The 24,607-nt window shown below is 44.1% G+C and overlaps 1 protein-coding gene across 4 annotated transcripts in view; it reads left to right on the forward strand.

Annotated features, from left to right (window-relative positions):
• Positions 1-24,607, forward strand: part of Cfap61 (cilia and flagella associated protein 61) — a 272,260-nt gene that overhangs the window by 172,544 nt on the left and 75,109 nt on the right. For all 4 annotated transcript variants that reach the window (XM_076929907.1, XM_076929906.1, XM_076929908.1 and 1 more), the window contains one exon: positions 16,293-16,585. In XM_076929907.1, the coding sequence (XP_076786022.1) occupies positions 16,293-16,585 (293 nt within the window). The remainder of the gene's footprint in view (positions 1-16,292; positions 16,586-24,607) is intronic.

Raw genomic sequence — 24,607 nt, forward strand, 5'->3', positions numbered from 1 at the left:
ACAAACAAACAAACAAACCAAAAACAAAGAACTTTGCTTTTCTTGCAAGGATGCACATTGACTGAGCAGGCTGAGAGAAATTCCTTGCACTGAATAACACTTTTGTCAGGTCAGCCTATCCCAAGTTTTGGGCTTGATGGTTCAATTTGCCTACTTTCTTGAGCAAGTTATTGAACCCCTTTGTATGTTAGACTCTGGATAATAGTTTCTTCACATGGGTTGTTGGGAGGATTTGAGGAGCCAAATGAATTGTTGTTCCTTGATACGGTGTCTCAGCTACAAAGAGGATTCAACAGACATACCAGTTCTAAGTGTTAAGTTAGCCCTCCCTATCTGGTTTCCCTTTCCAAGGTTTCAGTTACCACTAGCCAACTGAAAATATTAAATGGAAACCTTTAGAGGATATGGAAATACTAAGTGGAATTTCTTCACTTTTAAATTGGACACTGTTCTCAGGCACATAATGAAATCCTTTGTAGCCCCATCCAGGAAACAAGTCATTCTTTTGTCTAGTGTATCTAATCTGTATACACTACATACCCATTAGTCACTTAGTTGCCTTCCTGGTTATCAGATCTACTGTTACAATTAGACAATGCTTGTCTCTAAGTATTTCATTTAATGACCTCAAAATACAACAATAGTGATGTTGACAGTTCAGTATTGTGCAAAGAAAAGCCACAGGATGCTTCCTTTAAGTGAATATGCAAATCTTTGTGGCAGGTATGTATTTTTGGAGAGAAATATAATATATGGCACTATGTATGGTTTCTGTCATTCAGGACTAGTCTCAGAATGGGCCATGTTGATGGAGATACTGTGACAAGAAGTCCCTGGCATGTGGATTTCAGGTCATGCTAAGTATACTGGTGACAGAGACCTTGGGGTATCAGTGTTGACATGAAAGATGGAAATCCATGCACACATGCTTGTGTGTGCGTGTGTGTGCCGTGTAGAGGCATTGTGGCCTTCATGAGAGCCTGGGATATTATTAAAGAGTTGAGCTCCTCTTTAACAAGGGCAGAATAAACAAGTTTTATATTTGTTTATTCTGAGTTGGGGAGGTGGGGAAATTTAATTGTCTCCAAAAGACAGTGGACCACACACTTCCTATGTGTTGCCAGCACAATGGCTGTTCTAGGAGTATCAGCAGGGCGGCCAGTGCCTAGAGCAGAGCGTTGTACAGAAGCCTAGAGCTCACACAGGTCCTGCCCCTGAACATGCTGCCCAAACACACAATCGACACGATCACCCTGACTGTGAGCAACACGAAGATATCCAAGGTGAAGAACAGTTCATTTCCTGGGTTAACTCTCCTCAGAGACTTCCTGCTGCTGGAGGCCATGTTGATGCCCGTGATTCGTGCTGCCAACAGAGGAGCATGTTGATGTCCATGATCTGTGCTGTTGTCGGGGACCAGGTTGATATCCGTGACATATGTTGCTGCTGGTTGCTGTGGGCAAGGAACTGTCTATTGAAGTTCTCATAACTGAGAGTGAGAGACATTGAAGGCTTCTGTGACAACCTCGCTCCCCAGCCCCTCCCCCAAAGAAACAGTCCAGACAGGGAGCTATTGAAGGGAGTCTTTTACAACTGTGATAAAGATGCTACAGAGTAGCTCTTCACAACTGAGAACTCCTGGTGGGGATTGGAGGTGGAGAAGGACTCATTTATCTTTAAGGGACTGGCCCCTGGGAATCTGACCACGTTCCATTGAGTATATGGACAACACAAACTGAACTTGGTGGGTTTTGGAGGGGAGGTGCATAAGGGTGGGAGGGTGGACCTGGAGGAGTGGAAGGTGAATGTGATCAGGGTGCAGTATATGAAATTCCCAAATAATTAATAAAAATATTATGTTGGAGAGGGGAAAGACAGTGGACTAATACTTGGTCTGGCAGCCAGCTCGTGAAGGGCAGAAGATACAGGCTCAGTATCAAGTAGAAGTCTGTGGACACGGGCTTCTACCCAAGGTCAAGTTTAACTGGTTACTTCCGGGAAATTAAGAACCCAGTGAAGGGTAATGGTCAAAGGGCCATGACAGAGGTGATCTTGTGGTCTGTATTTGCATGTCAGCAGAGAGAAATTGACCAGAAAAATCATGTTACTGAGGATGGTAACAGTCAAAGGAGGTCATGCAGTCATAGGTACGAGTGATAGCCAGAAATGGTCACCTTTGTGTTTGGTGGTCCGGTGAGCACAACCACTTCTAGTTTATTTTCAAGTTAGTTGCGGGTTCTGTGGTATTTGAGGCCATTGCCAGGAAATCTAGCATGTCATAAAAAGAATAAGGCTATGTTCCTTGCCTCCAGAAAGATGGGCCACAGCTTCTTGTTGCTGTGTTGGACAGTCAGTCTGTTTCCTTTTCATATCACCAAGGAGGGATGTGGGTGTTCTTTGTAATAGCTTTCTTTTACTACCACAATTAATTCCCATTGTATACAGGTGGCTGGTGATGGGGACGGGGGAAGTAACCAGAGATAGGGCCCTTCGCTGAAGAATCTGAGTAAAAGAAGCTGAGAAGGGAGAATGGACAGGAGTCCCAGGACAGTCTGAGCTTTTAAAGAGTGAGACTTTGTTTTTGAGTTAGCAAGAGAGACCAGCAGATAAAAGCTCTTGCTGTGTAAACCAACAGCCTAAGTTTAGTCCCCAGAACCTGGAAAAAATGAAAGCAAATTCTGAAAGTGTCCTCTGACTTCCCTCCACACATGCAGCATGGCATGCACACACCTGCATTCACAACACACACACACATACACACACACACACACACACACACACAGTATTGCATAACTCCTTATATCTACTGGCTGTGGTAGGGAGGCTTGTCTATCTCTCTTGGGTTCACTTCCTAAGTCCTAGGAAAAGCCAGGCTTGACTTTCCTGTGTCACAGAGTGATTGTTCTAGAAGGGTGGTGGGTAATGGATGGCAGGGACAATGACTGTTCCAGGGAGGAGTAGACTCCCCATTGTATACTTGCAGATGTCACTTCAGAGTAGGTCCCTCTCCCAGCTGCTGTTTGACACCATGGTCCTCTGCTCCCAAAGGAGAGCCCAATGGCTGTGCTGGAAGCAGCTGAGACTCCATTTTCTGCCCTCTAGAGTTACAGATGTCAATTACCCCAGCTATGCGCACTGCTCGGGGTTGTGGAGAATAGCGAGTGACGTCATGGCTCAAATGGTGCTCTCAAGTACAGACAAAACCAGGAGTGTTCAGCTGGGGGTGTCCTAATAGAACCCAGGAACTGATACATCAGCACCGTTTATGGCATTAATTGAAACTAATTGAAATTCATCTGCCCTTACCTCTGTGCTTTTCCATGGAAATGAAAGGGAGGGTGAAAGTAAAAAAACAAAACCAAAAACAACAAACCTACCCTAATGGCTCGGACTGGATCAATTATTTTCATCTGTGGCTAAATACAGTTTACTGCCTTATTAAAAGCATGTTTGTCAGAGGAACAAACATTAAAATTCCAGTGCACGCGTCACCGATGACAGAACCTTTGTTACAGTGAATACATTCTTCCCTTTATGTTTGGCAGGGAAAAATGAGGCAGGTCAGGCTGGGGTCAGAGAAACCTTATGCTCTGATTTATACAAAGCAGAAAGAGTATTGTCTATTTGTAGTTAAGATAGGCTTTGTCAACAAGTGTTCTTTCATAGTATCCTATGATTTTTTTTTTTTAAATTCTTTCATTAACTAGCAAGTTCTTGATTTCATCCAGATAAAATTCCAATTAGAGTATTTATAAATCCTGGATCATGTATCCATTTAGGAGCACAGCGCAGGCTCTGGCTGCTGGGTGGGAAGCATTCTCCCTGAGTCTGCATGCCCTGGGCCCACCCACTGGCTGAGATGTGACTTTGACCTCTCCACTCTGCTTTCTGTGGGGATGGGGTGGGGTCGGGATAACAATAAAACCTATCTTCCAGGCCTGTCTGGGGATGAAGAGGTCATATAGAATGACCATATGTCTCTTTTGAAGTGGACGAAGAAAACAGAAGTCTTTGTTGAAATAGGACAGAATAGGGCCAGAGGGATGGCTCAGAGGGTGAAGGACTCTGTGAGCCAACTGGTGACATGAGATTGAGCCCCAGAACCTAAGGGCAGATGGAGACAACTGATTCCACATCACTGTGCTCTGACCTCCACATGCATGCTGTGACACCCATGTACCCACAAGTTTCATAAAACAACAATAATAATTAATGCTATTATTATTATTATTATTATTATTATTATTATTTAAACAACAAAACTGAACAGAAATCAGGTGTGGTGGTACACACCTGTGATCTCAGCATTCAGGAGAACCTTGTCTCAAAAAATAAAGAACAACCACACACAGACACACAGACACACACACACACACACACACGTTGAGAACCACACTAGCCCACGTTTGGGGGCCAAAATGTCTCAGACCGCTCTGTCAGTGTTCGAACTCACAGTGCCAAAAGCCTTGGGGACTAACTTGTTAGCCCACACTGCCCCAAGCAGCTCCGGTCCATGGGTCAGGGTTCAGCAAGAGAGAGAGTGAGGATGGACTTGAAGAATGGAGACCAGACAGAGTGTGATTCAATCCCGTTTATTCTTCAGTCTCTCTTCTCTCCAAGTCCCTAGTTCCTAGTCCCTAGTTCCTAGTTCCTAGTGCCTCCAAGTTCCAAGTTCTTTCTCCAAGTGCCAAGTGCCTAATTCTCTGTTGCAAGTGTCTAACCTAATTCCTAGTTCCAAGTTGTACTCTAAGTTGTACTGAACTCTTCTGTCTGCCTCTGCCTTTTATATGTCTCACTTCTAAGCCACGCCTCTAAGTCATGCTTTTAAGTCATGCCCTTAGGCCTTGTCTCTAAACCTGATCTCTAAGTCACACCCTTAAGTCTCGGCTCTAAATCACCTTTAAGTCTCACACACCCAAGGGAAGATCCTGGGTATCTAAAGCAAGATGTTATCAGAGTGTGCTCAGCTGTTGTAGGCTGATGTAATCAAGTCTCTTGTCAGGGTATATGGCTCAAGATGGCTGCAAGGATGATAGCAGCCTTCTGTTGGCTCCCCCCCCACACACAGACACACACACACACACACACACACACACACACACCACTTTGTGGTACATGTCAGTAATCTCAGGATTTGGAAGGGTCTCCCTCGGCTACACAGCCTGGAAGAAGATGATCCACATACAAAGATTTTGTTTTTTCATTTTTTTTTTTCTTGAGTTCTTGAGCTGTCAGTTTGCAGTCAGACTCCAGGTCAAGGTATTCTTCCTTTTTTCCTCAGCTGGAGTCTCTCCTAGAAGCCTCCTTTGCCTTTTGGGGTGCCAGGTGGGGGTCAGTGAGCTGCTGATTAGGGACAGTGCAGGTTCTCCCAGTGTCTGAGCCAGAAGAACAGAGATCTCCTGGCTTCTCATGAAATGATTTCTTAGAAAGGCTGTTCCATTATTTTTTGTGGTAAATGTCTGACTGGAAAAAATAAAAGCATTGTGTTTTGTTCCTTGAACTTAATAGGAAGATTAACTTAGCCTTCCCTTCCTACAAAGCGTCTTACCCTTACATATGAGGGGATTTTCAGACCCTTGACACTGTTACTCTAATCAGAAGCCAGGAAGACAAAACTGACACCCTCTCCCTCCATTAACATAAGTCCCCAGTCCTCCTGCCCAGCTGCTGCAGCTGAGATTCATGTGTGTGTTGGGCATGGTCCTGTCACACCTGCAGGTGTGTTCACTCCTGACCTAAAGAGAGTACTCGGGGCACCATCACTGTCTTGTCAAGTACTCGGTGCCTTTTCCAGAAATTCACATCAGTCTGAAGTGAGGAGTAGGCCATCCACACAGGTCTTCGCTTACATCACCTCTCCATGCTTCCTCTCCGTCTGGGTAGTCAGTACTAAAGCTTCTCCCCCCATCTCCCCATCTTCTGGGAAGCTACTTGCACAGCCCCTTTGAAAGACAGCTGCCACCAAGCAGGAGAGTATCTTCCTGTTCCTTCTTGCCCCAAGGACACCTTTGGGGCTGCCCTCTGAGACCCTGCCTTCCTTCCCAGGTCTGTAATTTAGTGACAGGGGTGGGGGGCACTGGCATCCCATGGATACTATGCAGTCTTTTATTACAAATACACTTAGAATTCCAATCAGCCACTTGAAGGTGGGAGAGTCTACCCTTCGTCTGCCACTTGTCAGATCGAGTGTGGAAGTGGAGCCAGAAAGTGCACCATCACTGTCTTGTCAAGAGGATGCTACAGTCACAGGCACATAGACCTTATACAGCCTGAGTCTTCCTCACCACCTCCATACAGGGCCAATATGGTCTGTGCCTGGGAGACTTCCTCCATGTCCTTTGTCCTTCTCCTGGCAAAGGTAGGCAGGGGTCACCAAAGGCTAGAATGTTCTGCCCTTTCTTGCTCCTTACTCACATATTCCTGAAATACATTTTGAGCCACTGCTTTCCTTCCCCGGCTTTTGCATTCTTTCTTTCCTAAGTAACCCAAGGACTAAGGACAATCTGTACCTCAGGCTCTCGTTGTCCTTTTACCTCTCTTCAATTGTGACTCGATTAACCCCCAAATGGATCCGACCCTTGCAATGTGGTAACCGTGCAATGGATAAGCTCCATCTAAAATGTAAGAAAGCTCTACTATCTGAATCCTAAAACAAGGCCAACACCACAGTATAAAGGCCCTAAGAGCCCCCAGAAGCTCTCTTGGCCCCCTTAGAAACCCACCTTTTTGTCTTTCTGAAACAGAACATTAAACAAAGGATTTCTTGCTTCCCTGACTTTCAGTGGTGCCTCTATGCATGAGTGTTATTTGACACTTACTGTTGGTTGTAGTTGCATACAGCTTTGGGTACGTTGAAGATTGTGTGGGGTTTTGTGAGCTACATGGAGAACCTAAAATCAGATCCAGTGTTGTTCAGGTGAACGTGGGTTGCATTTCACAGCCCGCCTGGTGACTAAGTCTTTCTTACCCTGCCAACTGAGTGGAGCCTGCACTGGGGTGGCAGGAAAGGTGCCTTGAGGGCAAGAACTCAATTGTCAAAGGCCTGGAGATGTCAACCTGAAAGCTCATTTGGGGGCAGGGGAATCAGCATTTAAAGAAAAAGTGGAGAGGGCATGGGAGAACAGAGGGGGATTTCCTCTCGAAAATGAGCACCTAGGGAAAGTCATTCCATTCTGGAGTCACACAGGCACTTGGCCACTGCATCCATGGCGCAGGTGGTCAGCTACCTCTCAAGCTGGCAGCATCCACATGGTGCCAGGTTTGCAGAGATCCAGGAGTCAAGGGTTGGGGAGTAATGGAGGTTCACACCAAATTTCCAGAAGACTGCTGAGAACAGGCTTCCTGCAGGGAAGCCCTGAGAGGCCATCAGGTGAAACTGTGAAGTGAAGCTTAAGTCCCTGTGGAAACTCTAGGTTTCAGATGGCAGGAACATGAAAAGTTCCCAAAGAAAAGCTATGGCCATCAAGTGGAGATGGCCCAAGAGAGATGTTATGTATGTCAAAGATAACAGAGCTCTGTGTACCCCAGGGCTACCAAAGCCTACTGGAGCCCAAGAGATGCCACCAGTCCTAGATGCCAGACACAGAATGGTGGGGCTTGGTGTCTACCTTGCTGTAGTTTGGCCCTTGGCCTGGGCTTTCCTTGTTGCCCTCCTACTCCCTCTTGGAATGGGCATGTTTGCTCTGCTGCATTGTGTGCCTGAACTGTAGAACTTTCCTTGCCTATTTTATAAGGGGCTCAAAATTAAGTGATTGTCCTAAATCTCAGGAGTGACTTCGGGCTTCTGAATAGTGTTGGCACTTTAAAGATGAGGGGTACTCTTTGAAATTGAACTGAAGACCTTTCACATCATGTGATGGGCATGAGCCTGTGGAGACCCATAGCAGAGCGATGTGGTTGGGATATAAAATTCCCTGTGGACTGGTGTGTCCCACAGCTGTTCCCCAGGTAGTGTTATTGTTGTAGGTGTTATTGTTGGAGCTTATGAGACCTTTAGGAAACAGGGGCCCTGTTCCTCATGAGTTACACCCCAGCACAGATTCCAGCCCAAGCTCCCTCCCTGTTGCATTCACTGACATAGGAGCAAGCTGAATCATGGACTATTGTGAATGTTCTCATTCCTTCCCTATCATGAAGCTGAAGCAGAATGAGTCCTTCCTCATTCTGCTTCCATTAGACTGGTTCATTTTGAGCATTTATTGTGGCAACAAGAAGACTGACTGGAGAGCGGAGAAAGTGTAAGTAAGTAAGGAGAGGGTGGAGTGAGTGTGTGCCATTATACAGGCTTTGCTATGTCAAGGACACCCATCCCTCAGACCCTTGGGAACTGGCAAAGCCTTCTTCTAGTCCAATGACCAGTGTTTATCAATGATTGACCAGTGTGCGAAAAACCTAGCAACTGCAGTTCTTCCTCCAAGATGACTGCAATCTGATGCTCCTCCCTTATGGTGACTACTGAGACCAGCTTACTTCTCTGCTGTATATAAGCAATACACTGCGTGAGGTTCAGGGGTGTTGTATAGTTGGTACTGCTGTGAGGCTGAGCATAGCCCACCATCTGACCCCAGCCTTTCTGTGCATATGTCTCTGTGTGTGTCCTTCCTTTCCTCACTTCCCAGTCAGATCAGGTCCCATCCTCATGCACCAAGGAGCCAACAATAAAGTATGTAGAAGTGCCGATGTTGTACCTGGCATGTTGGAGTCGCAAGATAAAGAAATTGAATCTAAAACTACTCTGCAAAGTAAAAGTGAGCAACGATGAGGAAAGAGCTCCCAGTTTCAGGAAAAGAATGGAAAGAAAAATACCCCACTCTCCAAAGTAGACATTTCAAAGGCAAAAGATGGGACTGGCAAGGCCTAACAGACTGGCTTTGCCTTGTCAGACCGTCAGCAGGTCTCCTCTTTGTGGAAGACTGTGCCTTGGTCTATGCTATAGGCTGATTTGCTTCCAAACAAATTATAATGAGATTCTAATATACTTTTTGAGTAACGAGAAAAATATAATCAGATGAAGAGTATTTAAGTAAAGACTTAGATGAAACTATGCCAGCAGCCATTTAATGTGACCATGCTGGCTCCAGGTCCTCACCTCCCTTTGTCACTAGAATGCTCTTCTGGCTTTAGGTATGGCTGCTTTAGGTATGATGGGGCTTGGCTCAGGGATGTTGTGGATGTAGTGTAAGCGGAGGCTTGAAGTCTATTTAAGCAGACATACTCTTGCGTTTTGTCATAAATAGAAGGGAGTTGCCCAATCAGAGAAGACAAAACCCATGCTGGGCAAATTCATACCCAACTCTAATGCAGAGTCAGATCAGTGAATGCCAGCTCACCAAGCTGATTGGTGCTGACTTTGGGGTGACTTGTTATGTGACATTGTTGCAATAGCTGTTTGTTGGGAAACCAACCTCTCCTTTATCTATTAGGAAATGCCTGTTCAAATTGAAGAAAGCTGTTACAACTTGTGGGTCCTATATAGATAGCCCATATGCTAAAGGCTTGATCCCCACCAGCCTATGACTCCACTGGGAGGTGGTATGACCCTTTAGAATGGTGGTTCTCAACCTTCCTAATGTTGTGACCCTTTAATACAGTTCCTCATGTTGTGGTGACCCCAACCATAAGATTATTTTGTTGCTACTTGATAACTGTAATTTTACTACTGTTATGAATAAAAATGTAACTATCTAATATGTGTGCCCCAACAGGGTTATGACCATCAGGTTGAGAACCACTGCCTTAGAAGTAGCCTCTAGAGTAAAGCCTTTTAAGGGGAAACTTGAATTCTTCTTTTTCCTGTCTCTTCTACTTCCCAGCCATCATAAAGTGAACAGCCTGCCTCTGTCAAACACCCACCCTACCACGATGTTCTTCCCCAACACAGTCCCAAAGACAACAGAATCCAGTGGCCATGATCAAAGCCTCTGTCTGAGTAGCAAAATAAATCTTTCTTCCTTATAAGTTGATACTTCTCAAAAATTTTGTCACAGTTAAAAACTCTCATAATAGCCAAGACAATTTGTGGCTTAGACTTTCACTACGCTTATCTCGAAAATTATAGGTCTTATAAAATATATTGCTTTTGAGTTGGAAAACACTATTGAAGCCTTAGCAGCCCATGGGGGATGCTTGTTAGAGAGTCCAGCTTGCCGCACACACCCAGCGGAGCTGCCCTTTTTCCCTGGGCTTCTAGCAAAAAGGTCAAAGTGAAATTGCTCTCAGCTAGCATGGCAGAGGGTAGAAAACCCCACACTGTGGTGTCTGTGGGGGCACACACACTTAAATTTCTTCAGCTCAAAATGAGCATGCTTGGAATGTGTATTTACAAGAGCAGGAAGACATAACCCTTGACAGTTTAAGGTTCACACCTTGGCTCTCCTGGCAGGCCCACTCTTGGTTTTGCTGGACAGCCAAGATGGCTGGTTTGCAGCAGGTGGGAACTGCAGTGCCTTAAACAAAATGTTGGCTCTGTCAGCCAAGGAACCTACTAGTCTGAAGAATCTGCTCCCCAGGCCCAGTAAGAAGCCCCTGGCCAAGATTGGTGAGGACAATCCACCCTCACTCCTGGCTTGGCATTCTATAGCAGACAAGAGGCGCATAGTAATAATTTCTAGACATGGGCTCCCCCAGAGAGGCCACCTGGAAGTCCTTAGAGCTTATATATTTCCTAAGTAGATAACCTTCTTTTTAAATTTTGGATTGAAAGCGAGTTTTGATGTCCTTTGCTGTCCAGCTTTTCAGTTTCATGAGGTCTCATTTTTAATGTTTTAGTGTCTGTGCTATTAGTGTTCTGTTCGGAAAGTCTTTTCCTGTGCCAGTATCAGATTCAGTGTATCTGGTCTTATGTTGAGGTACTTGAACCACTGGGACTTGAGTTCTGTGCAGGGTGATAGATATGAGTCTATTTACATCCTTCTGCATACAGGCATCCAGTTTGACCAACATCATTTGTTAAAGTTGCTATTTTTTCTATTGTGTATTTCTGGTTTCTTTATGTAAAACTGGATATCCAAAGCTGCAGGCTACACAATGGCAAAAGATTTTCACACCCCCCCCCCATCTGATAGAGAGCTGATATCCGAAATATACAGACTCAAAAGACTGGACATCAAGAAAACAAATCACACAAATTTTTAAAATGAGGTATAGCTATAAACAAAGAATTCTCAAAAGAGAAAACTCAAATGGCTGAGAAATACTTAAAGAAATGTTCAACATTCTTAGCCATCAGAGAAATGCTAATCAAAGCTACTTTGAAATTTCATCTTACACCAGCCAGAATGGCCAAGATCAATAAAACAGATGAAGGCTCATGCTATCGAGGATACAGAGTAGGGGAACACTCACCCATTGCTGGTGGGAGTAGAAATCAGTGTGGCACTGCCTCAGGAAGATGGAAGTCAATCTGTCTCAAGATCCTGTTATATCACTCTTGGGCGTATACCCAAAGGACACTTCATCCTACTACAGAGACTCTTGCTCAGCCATGTTTAGTGCCGTTCTATTCATAACATCCAGAAACTGGAAAGAATCCAGCAGTGGGTGGGTGGATAAAGAAAATGTGATGCACTTACACAGCAGAATATTATTTAAAAAAGAAAATCTTGAAATTTGCAGGTAAGTGGATGGGACTAGAAGAAAATCATCCTGAGTGAGGCAACCCAGTCCCAGAAAGACACACATGGTATGCACTTGCTTATATGTGGATGCTAGCTATTAAGTCATTGATCAGCAAGCTACAACAGTCCATATGGCCACAGAGGGTTAAGTAGAGTGTAAGAAATTAGGCGGGCTATACATAGGAAAGGGATATGGGATAGATAGTTATAGATGGGCACAGGCAGGGTGAGAGACTAGAAAGTGGGAATCAAATGGAGAGGAGAAAGGAAATGGGGGCCAAAGGAGGGAGTGCATGGAGGGACACCTAAAACTAAGGCCATTTGAGGGGCTGTATGGAAGCCCAACACAACAGAAGCCTCCTAAAATATATACATATATGAATGCAATCTAAATTAAGTTGCCAAATAATGGAGACAGAGCCCCAATTGGACATCTTTCATCACCAAATGAAGCTTCTAGTACTGGGAATAGGTTACATCTAATTGAGTTGTTGGCCAAGGGACCCCATGGAAACCCCCTAACCACCCAGGCTATTGCCAAGGCTCCTCTTTAGAAACTGACAGTAAGGCCCTATTACCGAAGACAACACCTACACAACTCACTGACGTCAATCTGGTCCCTACCTAGAGTCTTCGACCCTACGGGCTAGCGTTCACAGTACTGGAACATACTCTACATTCTGCCAAAGGAGAAAGCTAAACACCAACCCAGCTACAAACCTTCTGGTCTACGATGGCAACCTGCCTGGAAGATATGCTTGTCCAGTGGTAGCACACAGCTTGTGAGAGTAACCAGCCAATATCTGATTTGATTTAAATCTCACTTCATGAGCTGGAACCTACACCTGACACTGCTTGGGTGGCCAAGATCTTGAGACCAGATAGGCCAGAAATACTGGAGGAAATCACATGCTGTTGTTATGCTAAAGGACCACAGCAATATAAAATGACTCCTAATGACATTCTGCTATACTCATAGATCAGTCCTTTGCTCAGCCATCAGAGAAGCTTCTTCCTGTGGCAGATGGGAACAAATACAGAGAACTACAGCCAGGCAATATGCAGGGAGCGAGAGACCTTGACACGCTCAGCCCTAAAAAGGACCACGTCTCCATCAAATCCCTCCCTTCAGGGTTCAGGGACCTCTCTGCAAAAGAGGAAGTGGAAAGAGCGTTAAGAGACAGGAGACAGAGGACGGAGGCCACCAAGGAAGCAAATCTTTCTAAACACAACAGTCCTGATACAAACAAGAGACTGAGGCAGCATGCACAGGGTCTGCATAGGACTGTACCAGATGGGGTCCTTAAGCTGAAAGGAAAAGTAGACACTAACCCCCATCCCTAAACCAGAAGCTATGTCCAATTGATAACCACTTGCAAATGAAAATTTTGCTTTCTCCAAGGGAATCTCACTGAGGAAACAAACCACTCTTAAGGGTAGGTCCCATGCCCAGCAACAGATAGCCATCACAAAATGAACTCAATGGCATTTCTGGAGGCTCTTTTTCTCATTTTATTTATTTATTTATTTATTTATTTATTTATTCATTCATTCATTCATTCATTCATTCACCTTATATCCTAATCTCAGCCCCTCCTTTCCCCAGTCCCCTCCATACACACAGCTCAGCCTCTCCTCTTCTCTTCTGAGAAAGGGAAGCCCCCACCCCCAGGTATCACCTTATCCTGGCATATTAAGTCTCTGGCATATCTTGGCAGGACTAGGCATATCCTTTCCCACTGAGGTCAGACAAGGCAGCCCAGTTAGGGTAACAGGAGCCACAAGCAGGCAACAGAGTCAGGGAAAGCCCTCCAGTTGTTGGAAGACCTGCATGAAGACCAAGCTGTTACATATGTGGAAGGAGGGGAGCCTAGGTCCAGCCCATGCTTGCTCTTTGGTTGGTAGTTCAGTCTCTGGGAGTCCCCAAGGGTTCCCTCCATACTTCCTCCATGAGTCTTCCATAAGACTCCCCAGTTCCATCTAATGTTTGGCTGTGGGTCTTTGCGTCTGCTTTCAATGGCTGCTGAGTGGAGCCTCTCAGAGGACAGTTATGCTAGGCTCCAGTCTGCAAGCATAACAGAGTATCGTTAATAGTGTCAGGCATTGGTGCTTACCCATGGGATGTGTCCCAAGTTGGACCAGTCATTGGTTGGCCATTCCCTCTGTCTCTGTCCCATCTTTGTCCCTGGACATCTTGTAGGCAAGAACACATTTTGGGTGGAAGGTCTTTATGGGTAGGTTGGTGTCCTTATCTCTTCATTGGGAGTCTTGTCTGGCTATAGGAGGTGACCACTTCAGGCTCCACGTCTCCCATTGCTGGTAGTCTCAGCTAGAGTCACCCCAATAGACCAGCTGGGGCCTCCTACTTCTAGAGATGCCAGCCCCTGCCCACTGACAAATTCTGTTCTCTCCCTACACAAGTGATCCCTGCATCCTGTTCCCGTCCCATCCCCTCTCCCACCCAGATCCCTCCCTTCATTCACCTCCGATGTCTGTTTTATTTTCCCTTGGGCCTTCTTTGTTATTTGGCTTCTTTAGGTCTATGGATTATAGCATGCTTATCCTGCATAAAATACTTTATGGCTAATACGTATTTTTAAGTGAGCATATACCATGCATGTTCTTTTGGGTCTGAGTTACCTCCCTCAGGATATTTTTTGTTGTTGTTAATCATTTTAACCGTTTACGTTTTAAATGATATCCCCCTATCTAGTTACTCCCTCATAAGCCCCCCATCCCATCACCCCTCTCATCCCTCCCCTTTGCATCTATGAGGGTGCTCCTCCACCCACTCACCCACTCTTGCCTCACCCCTCAAGCATCCCCGTACTCTGGGGCATCAAGCCTCCCTCGCCTCCCACTGATGTCAGATAAGGCCATCCTCTGCTACACATATGTATCCAACTCCATCATTTGCTTGCAAATTTCATGATGTCCTTATTTGTAACGGCTGAGTAGTATTATTGTGTAAATGAACCGTATTTTCTGTATCCACTCTTCAGTTGAGGGGCATCTGGGTTATTTCCAGTTTCTGAATGTTACATAAAGCTGCTATGAACAGAGTTGAGCAAGTATCCTTGTGGGATGGTGGAGCATCTTTTGGGTATATGTCCAGGAGTGAGTGGTATAGCTGGGACTTGGGATGGAATTATTTCCAATTTTCTGAGAACCTGCCGAACTGATTTCCAGAGTGGTTGTACACTTTGCACTCCCACCAGCAGTGGAGGAGTGTTCTCATAAGATTGAGTCAGGGCTTAAAAAAAGAAAACTTTACAGGTCCTTTGTATATATTGTGGTTTCCAGTTTTGTATTTTTATGGAATTCTTATGTGTGCAAGTGTGTGTATGCATGTGTGTCTGCATCTGTGTGTTTCTTGTGCTTTTTATTTGACTCTTTTTCTTTTGTTGATTTTTTTTTCTGTCCTATTCTGGTTTATTTTGGGTTTATTGTATTATTAATATTCTTTAGATGCCTGGTTGTTGTCTAATGAGAGACAGAAAGCTTGTGGATTTGGCTGGGAGGGGATGTAGGATCTTGGAGAAGTTGGGGCTGAGAAACTGTAATCAGAGAATATTGTATGAAAAAAATCAATTTTCAATAAAAGGAAAGAAAAGAGAAAGCAGGTTTTGCATAATTTATTCAACCAAATTGAACGAATACACTCATTTAGTTTGCCTTATGAATTTTCTTTTCATACTATTGCATGAACCACAAGAGAAAAAAAAAAATACCCAGAGACTCACTGAGTCATTGAGTGTAGACTTTATGGTAAAATTCTTTCAGCAAATTTGAAAAAATGTCTACAGGCATTTTTCTTTGTAAAGAAATGTTTAAAAAATGCCAACTCAATGTTAAAAACAGTAGAAAATACACTCAGTTTATAGATCATAAAACTTGCAAAATAATAAATTAACATTTGTAATTATTTCTGTAGCATTTCTAAGAAACATGAATACGTGGCATTGGCTGCTACCCTCAGAATGCTCTTATACAGGGGATTCTTTCAAGCTTATTTTATGATTTTATATTTGCTAAGCAAAAATAACACCGTTCAGTCCCTCTAGCTAGGTCTTGACACATTAAATTCTAAAACCTGCAGTTTGGATCTTTATAAAATTACCCATTGAAAGCAGAATGTTCTAACTGTTAGCTCTCAAAAATGAAGGGAAATACCTTGAAATCAACCCAGGTCAGCATTTACATATTAAAACCCTCTGTCGCATCCCATATGCGAATGTGGTTTTTTTTTTTTTTTTTTAACCAGTGTCCTTTCCTGGTTCACAGGAAGTTGTATGCATGGCAGACTTCAGCCATTTTGTTTCTTTAATAAGTGTAGCAAAGAGGGAACAAAAACAAGATAAAAGGTTTTATTCTGGACCATTTCCTCCAGCATAATTTCAACTTTCAAATTATAGGGACATAAATGAGTGGCCTACTTCTGTGTTAGAAGTACTTGACTACTTTGTGGGATGTTTTGTGACAATTCTTTACTAAATTATCTTGGTCGCCGTTGCTAGGTAACACTACTGGCTTCCTGCAGCTGAGAAATGAAAGGGTTAGAGGGAGCAATTTGGCATTATTAGCATTTGACTAATAAGTTTGGGTTTTTTTTTTTTTTTTTTTTTTTTTTTTTTTTTTTTTTTTCCTGTATGTCTTAGCATTTCTCTCTCTTTCTAGGGAAGATCATCGTCTATGGGAATACACTTGACGCTTACACAACAGTGGAGACACTCCTAAACATTGGCATGAAGGGGAGCGGCATCTACTTTGTGCATCCCCCAGCTGAATCAAACATAACCTGTATCAACAACTATGATATAGAGAATGCCGTGGAAGATGCACTCAGTGACGCTGGAGTGACAGTCTTTCATGACGCGTTGTTGGCTCAGTGGAACCATGGCCAGGACCCAGACCCTATCTACGATGCCTGCTTCACCACCTCCACCAAGCCTTTCAGACTTGAGTGCTCAGTAAGTCCATCCCTGTGAGCTATGCTTACTGTCTACCTACGGCAGCAGTTCTCCATCTGTGGGTCATGACCCCATTTGTGGCTCACATATCAGACAGCTTGCATATCAGATATTTACATTACAGTTCCTAAGAGTAGCTAAATTACATTTATAAAGTAGCAATGGGACACTTTTATGGTTGGGGGTCACCGTAACATGAGGGACTATATGGAAGAGTTGCAGCATTAGGAAGGCTGAGAACCACTGGCCTAGGGTGAGTGCTAACCGCCCAGGAACTAGGAATGCTGAAAGATTGCAGTAGAGAATTTACAGTTACTGATTTGGGGGGGTCTGTTCCCAAACCATTTGGCTTGACCTTCACCCAAAAGCAAGAAGCTACTACCAACACAGTGACTTAAAACAATTTATTGTCACTTCTGCCTCTGCTCTAGGGTTTGCTTGGCCCAGCTAGGCAGTTCCCACAGGAGATTTCTTGCATAACTGAGATACAGCAGTACACAGAGCTGGAATCATCTAGAAGGCACATTTACTCTTCTGGCTGTTGATGCTGAATCAACTTCAGCCAAGATTTTCTTGAGCCTGGGCTTTGTCAAAAAAACAAAAAACAAAAAAAACAAAAAACAAACAAAAAACAAACAAAAAAACAAAACAACAACAACAACAACAACAAAAACCCAATAGTAGTCGAAAGAGCAAATGGGACAGGAGCTGGGGTGTCTGCCCCTTAGACCAGGCCTCAGCAGTCAGTCAGCACATCTGTGGCCACACTCTCCCTACAGACAAGTCATCCTGCCCACTGTACAAGAGAAAGAATCGACCTAACAGAGGCCACTCCCAAGGGGCTACAGTACCATATGCTGGAAGAGGGTTGTCCCTGTTCTGATTTCTTATAACACAACCCAGCAAGGGCACAGTGGGAACCCAGGCCCATGGGCAACCCCAGGCTTAAAGTCACAGCAGCCCTACTCATGGGCATGCAGGTCCAGAAGCCTGAAAATGGCCAGACATGGAGTCCACTGACCAAACTGCTGCTGCAGCTGAGCTAGCCACGAGGCCCTTTCCTCTCCTAAAGCCATCCCCACTGGCCAGCCAGCTTTGGGTTATAGTTCCACTCTCTCACAGTTCTGATCAAAAGCCTTGCCTGTAGCTCTCTGGGCCTGATCTCCTTCCTACTGTCACAGACCCTAAGAACCCAGCTCAGATAACATCACCCCTTCATGGAGGGTGTGTTCAGGGCACAATGAGACCTGAGGTCCTTAGAAATTTTCTTTTTTCTTTTTCTTTTTTTTGGTTTTTCAAGACAGGGTTTTTCTGTGTAGCCCTGGCTGTCCTGGAACTCACTCTGTAGACCAGACTGGCCTCAAATTCAGAAATCTGCCTGTCTCTGCCTCCCAAGTGCTAGGATTAAAGGTGTGCGCCACCACTGCCTGACCTTAAAATTTTTCTAATCTGTTATTGACCACATTTGTTCACATATTCATTCCTCAGAATTTATGGAACACCAGGTAGTTCCCAGACTTTGTCATGTGGCTTAAGGATCTAGCAATGAGAAAGAAAAAAAAATCTTATTTTGAAACTTATATTGTCTACACTTATATATTTTGTGCTTATCTAAGATGGGGAAATTGAAACTGTTTCAACCTCAAATTTCTATCCCAAACTATGACCCTCAAAGATTGCCAGATCTTCCTACGGAACCTCTGGAGATAGGTACACATTCATGTCAGGAAACAGGGGGTAAAGAAAACCTCTTTAAAAGTTACATTAAATACTGGTTTCTCAGACTGGAGAGAGGGCTCAGTGGTTAAGAGCACTGACAGTTCTTCCAGAGGTCCTGAGTTCAATTCCCAGCAACCACATGGGGGCTCAACAACCATCTGTAAAGACATCTAATGTCCTCTTCCAGCATGTTTCAAGATAGCAACAGTATACTCATATAGATTAAATAAATAAATCTTTAAAAATATATATACTGGTTCTCCAGAAGTCCCTCTGCCTTTTTTCATTATTTAGATACAAATTGGAATCATAGTGAAACATCCTTTGGTTGCTTTTGCTTTGGTCTGCTCAGTCTTCATCCTAAAGCAGGCCAGGCCTTTCCTTTCCTGTGTCTTAGTCACTGTTCTATTACTGTGAAGAGACACCATGAGCAAGGCCACTCTTATGAAAGAAAGCATTTAATTGGGGGCTTCCTTATGGCTTCAGAGGTTTAGTCCATATCATGGCTCTCAGCATGGTGGCATGCAAGCAGGAGCTGGAGCAGTAGTGAGAGCTAAATCCTGATCTATAAGCCAAGAGACACTGGGCTTGGCAGGGACTTTTGAAACCCCAAAGCCCACCCCTGTGACACATTTTTGTTGTTGTTGTTTGAAGGGCTGTGGCGATTCTAATCTTGCCAAGGCAGGGATAGAGGCCTGACCTTCAGTAATTAAAGGGGACCTTGTAATGGCTCCAGTCCTCCTGTCATTGTCCAGTGAGGCATGAGGGCCATACCCATCCCAACGTCATTTTCCTGGAGAGGGGATACTTTTGACATCAATCATAATTTTTACTTTTTAACACAGGGGTTATAAACACAAAAATGCAGGATGTGGGGAAGGGGATGACACAGGAGCATATGTGTTCAGAGGGAGTACAGATATCTTTCAGAACAGGGTATCAGCTGGTGAAGATTCAGGGGACAGGTCACTATGACTCTGCCTATGATTCACTTGTCCTTATCTAAGTTGGTACTATCCGCCAAGGCTGCCTATTTACAAGGTCAATGACTACTCAGGCTGGTAAATTTCCACAAAAGCTGCCTGTTTACAATAGCTTATAGCCATCTGTTTCAGTGTTTTTCCATAGAGACCCAAGACTTTGTGTTAGCAGGCATGTATGTCAAGCCTATTGCTGACTTTAGGCTTATGGCTGATTTTAGGCCTTCAGTGTATAAGGCAGGGCTGCCCTTGACATCTCCTCCCTTCTCCAAGTATAGAAGGGCTGTGGTAATTCTAATCTTGCCAAGGTGGGGATAGAGGCCTGACCTCCAGTAATTAAAGGGGACCTTGTAATGGCTCCGGTCGTCCTGTCATTGTCCAGTGAGGCACGATGGCCATACCCATCCTGATATCATTTTCCTGGAGAGGAGATACTTTTGACATCAACCCCTATGCACCTGTGACACATTTTTACCAACAAGGCCACATCTCCTGGTCCTTTCACATAGCGCCACTCCTTAGAAACTAAGCATTCAAATTTACAAACCCCTGGGAGCCATTCTCATTCAAACCACCAGACCTGCGTTGTCTCACAGAGAATGGTTTCTGGAGACATGTCCAAGGCTCTGCCGACTTATGGTTTGCATCTTTCTTTGCCAATAGTTGTTATGTGTGAACGGTTAGGAAAGGGAAGTGTTTAGCCCTCTCTTTGCATCATCATCCGTCAGGGAGTTAGGCAACTTGAGATGGAAATGAACATGTCTCTCGACTGCCGGTGCTGTTATGGGTTCCCAGGTTTCCCCTGTCTCTCAGACATACATGCTGATGTCCTGATTCTCAGCACCAGCAAATGTGGCCTTATTTGGAGTAAGTCTTGGTTGGTGTAAGCAAGTAAAGACAAGGTCATCCTGGGTCTGTGTTGGGCTCTGAATTCCATGTGCTCTTCATGAGGAGAGCCATTTAATGGTACATAAGGAAGAATGACTTGGGATGACACAGAGAATTGGAGTATTGTCAGCTGTAAATCATATGGCAAACAAGGCAGCCATCACCAGAAGCCAGGAAGAGTCTGACTTGACTGCTACCTAGAGCCTTTGGAGGGAGTTTGGCCATGATACCTTGATTTTAGATTTCAAGTCTTCAGAACTATAAGAAAATACATGTCTGATGTTCTGAGGTATCTGGTTTGTGACACTTTTTTTTACAATGGTTCTAGGAAACTAAAATAGACAGTGTAAAAAATCATCTGTGGTATAAAACTCCTAGATTTTATAACCAAACTCCCATATTGAAGGCTAATTTTCCTCTTTGGCTAATTAGCATAGCAATTTTTAAAAAGTTACAAAGTATCACAGAAGGATAGTTATTTGTTCCTATGTCTGGGAACTAACACAATGTATGGATATACCACAGTTGGGTTATAATTTGCCTGGCATGCACATCCTTGTATACATTACATACTACCTAAAGAATGCCTAGAAGATACAGGAGTGAATATTTGTTGTCTGCCCAGAGGTCATAGTGGAGCCAGGATGTAGAGGCTCCACAGGGGTCTGGACCAGCTAAGAATACCAGGAGTGTTACAGCTCTTAGAAGAGAATGGAGGAGATTTGGAAGGTCTGTGTGGGGAAGGCCTGGGTGTCTCTAGTCAGCTAGTGGCAGTGGCAGAGGGGGCAGAGGCATTGGCTGCAGCTTTAGCCTGGCCAGCCAGGTGGGTCTAAGGTCCAGAAAGGGATGCTCGGGGAGAGAAAACTCTTTCCCGAGTGTTACAGCTCAGTAAAAACAGCCAGTCTCAGGCGATCCTCGGTGAAACAACTTGTGTGCTTTAGTCCATGTAGACAGGGACTGTCTATACACTGAGGAGTGGGGTGGGATTTGAGGGTAGGTATTTCCTATTGACTCAGTTCAAGATGCCAGTGATACTCTATTTGCATGGGAAAGGACTCAAGGTGTTGCAATGTGTGACTGATGGACATGGTCCTCTCAGAGGAGTGTCATGGTTACCTGTTCCAGAACAGGTGCAGAAATGGGTAGGGAGCAACTAGACTCCTGCTGAGATCTCAAGTCTCTAAGATTCCCAGGGTCTGAGCTCACTCACCCTTACCAGTTCTTCTGTCTGGTGGCACGGTCTGCTTGCCCCCAAAATATTTACCTTTTTAGAAGCCCTCAACTGATGTGAAAGTACAAAAGGAAGTTATATGGGAAGGAAGTGATTGGGAAGTGTGTGTGTGTGTGTGTGTGTGTGTGTGTGTGTGTGTGTGTGTGTGTTGGGGGGTGGGACAAGACAGGGAAATGGGATATATGTGACATAAAAACAGGAGACTGTTCAGAGAGAGGAAGCTACCAAGGGAGGTTATGGGGAGCAAATAAAAAAATAAAATACAATGATTTAAGTGTATGGTGACATCTCAGTTAAACCCACTAGTTAACTGAAAAGGAGCTACCTACTGCCCCCCAAAGTAGGGGTGCTAGTTTACAGGTAACGTTTCCACAAGCACTTTATTGAAAAGTTCTGAGTGCTCTTTCCTTCTATTTGACACTTAGTATTCTCAGGCTTTCGGCCTTTAGCCACTTCCCATATGTTCCATGGTACACCGCTGTATTTTTGATTTGTGCTTCCCTGGTAATTAATGATAAAGGCATTGTCTCATGCACTCATTGGCCGTGCATGTATTCCTTTTATTAAGTGTCTGGCCTGTTGTAAATGGATTAAATTTGGTTTTCCGATTGATCGTGGATAACATTCAATGTGCAATTTAAATAAACATTGCACTCTGAAACATTGCCAAATTTAGCTTCTTGTTCTGAGGATTGGTTTCTAAATGCATAAGCATACAATGCAAGCAATATGCACGATGAGTAAAGTTGTGAAGAAGCTATTTATTACTCCCTTTGTGGTATTTAGACTTTTATTCAAATCCTTGTTTTCTTCTACTGCCCAGCACCTGCAGTCCTGCTGGTGAGGAGGGAAAGCAGAGGTCCTCAGGAGAGAGCTCCAGGCCTTCCTGTCAGGATGGAGTTTCTGTGGACCTCCTTAGTATCATTTATCAGATGGAGGAAGTACCCATTCATTCCTATGCTGTACAGAAGTTTTCTCAGTGGCTGTTGAGTTTCATCAAGTGAATTTCCAATAGCTTTCAAAGGGGTCATAGTCTTTTCTCTCTAGTGTTATACATACAGTGGATTACATTGATTACTTTTCCAAAGTTTTTAACACAGTCTAATTTCTGGAACAAATCCTAATTACCCATGGTTATCCATCTAAGTATCGCTTAATTTTATTTGTTAGTATGTTTTAGAATTATTTTGAATTATTTAGAAGTATTTTGAAGGGAAAGGTACTTACCACTGTAGGGTTTGGAAGTTTGAGCTCGGTTAGCCATGTGAAATGTTAGGTGATGCTTCTTCCCTCTGCATTATCTTAAAAGGCTGGTGTGAGGCTGACATTACTTCTCTGAATGTTAATAAAATTAGCCCGTGAAACTATCCAGGGGTGGAACATATAGTATAGGAAAAGTTTTGAGGACAAATTCAATTTCTCTACTAGCTAAAAGGTTACTTAAATTTTCTACTTCTTCATGTCTATTTGGGCAGATTACAGTATTTAATTTATTTGCTTCATTTAAGTTGGTCAAAATTGGTGGCATTTGGCCGGAGAGATGACTTAGTTGGTTAAATATTTGCCATGTAAGCTTAAGGGCCTGAATTTGGCTCTCCAGCAAACATGTTGTGATGGATTGTATATGCTTGGCTCAAGGAGTGACACTGCTGGAGGTGTGGTATTGTTGGAGTAGGTGTGGTCTTGTAGGTGTGGGCTTTGATACCCTTGTCCTAGCTACCATGAAGCCAGTATTCTGCTAGCAACCTTCAGATGAAGATACAGAATTCTCAATTCTGCCCGCACTATGCCTGGATGCTACCATGCTTCTACCTTGATGATAATGGACTGAACCTCTGAACCTGCAAGCCACCCCCAATTAAATATTGCCCTCTGTAAGACTTGCGTTGGTCACGGTGTCTGTTCAAAGCAGTAAAACCCTAACTAAAACACATGTAAATGACTGAGCACTGTGTTGTGTGCCTGTAATCACAGTGCTAGGGGCATGGAGATGTGCAGATCCTTGGAAACCAGGGACCAGAAAGTCTAGTCACGTTGTCCAGCTCCAAATTCAGCAAGAGACCCTGGCACTAAACAAACAAACAAACAAAGTGTTGTCATTTTCTGTTTTGTTTGGTTTGGTTTGGTTTGGTTGAGACAGTGTTTCTCCCTGTAGCCCCGACCATACTGGAACTTGCTGTAGACTAGGCTGGCCTTGAACTCAAAGAGATCTTCCTGCTTCTGCTTGCAAGCACTAGGATTAAAGGCATTTGCCACCACTGCCCGGCTTCATTTATTTCTCAGTGGTAGGCATTCTTACTGAAGTGGTATAGAATCTCAGAGTTGTTTTACTTTGCATTTCCCTCTAGGCTAAGGATGTTGAACGCCTTTTCAAGTACTCACTGGTCCTTTCAATTTCTTCTTTTGAGAGCTGTCATATAGGTTATCAGCACATTCCTGTCTTATTTTCTGTAACAGGAACCTCTAAAGCCACATTTAACTTTTCAGTCTTTGGGCTAGGTGAGTTCTTTTTCCTTCCACCTTCAGAACTCCCCAGATCATACCCCATGAGGTGACTAATGTTTTACCCATATAGATGTCTCCAAATGTACTGAGACTAAAATCTAATCACACCACTGAAATCAGCACAGACTTGGGACCCATCTTCATATTTTCAAGACCTTCTGATTTTAATCAATCTTACGCAAGCACGGCGTTGTGGGAATTGTGTACCCCTCTGGACCTTTAAAGGTCTCAGTCTCTGCAACAGTGAATGTAGATAGGTGGCTTCAGAGATTGACACTTTTCACATTGACACATTTCAGGCCCAGAGCCATCACACTGCAGGGTATTCTCAGTTGCTTCAATCTATTTTTGGCCACTGAGGATAAGGTGTCTCTTCTGTGCCCAACTCAGTCTGAGAGGAGCCTCCTGCTACCTACGTCTGTCTTTGTCAAGTCAGCATCCATCTCTCCTTCTCTCCTACAGTGGCCTCTCTGGGTCTTCCCTCAGACAGCAAAACTGAGGTTCCCTGATGCAGCCCAGTTTTTAACAATAGCTTATCTTTGAAGACAGCATCCCATCACACCCTGAGTCACACAGTGCAATAAAGTAGGATTTATTGCTCCTCACTGGCATGTATACCAGAGAAATCATTGTCTTCCCAAAGCTGGTGATGGGCTTTGAGTCTTATGGTGGCTGTAGGCCTTTCCTGAGACTAAGACT

This window comes from Arvicanthis niloticus, chromosome 2 (assembly GCF_011762505.2).
Source record: "Arvicanthis niloticus isolate mArvNil1 chromosome 2, mArvNil1.pat.X, whole genome shotgun sequence".
In the NCBI taxonomy this organism is placed as follows: Eukaryota; Metazoa; Chordata; class Mammalia; order Rodentia; family Muridae; genus Arvicanthis; species Arvicanthis niloticus.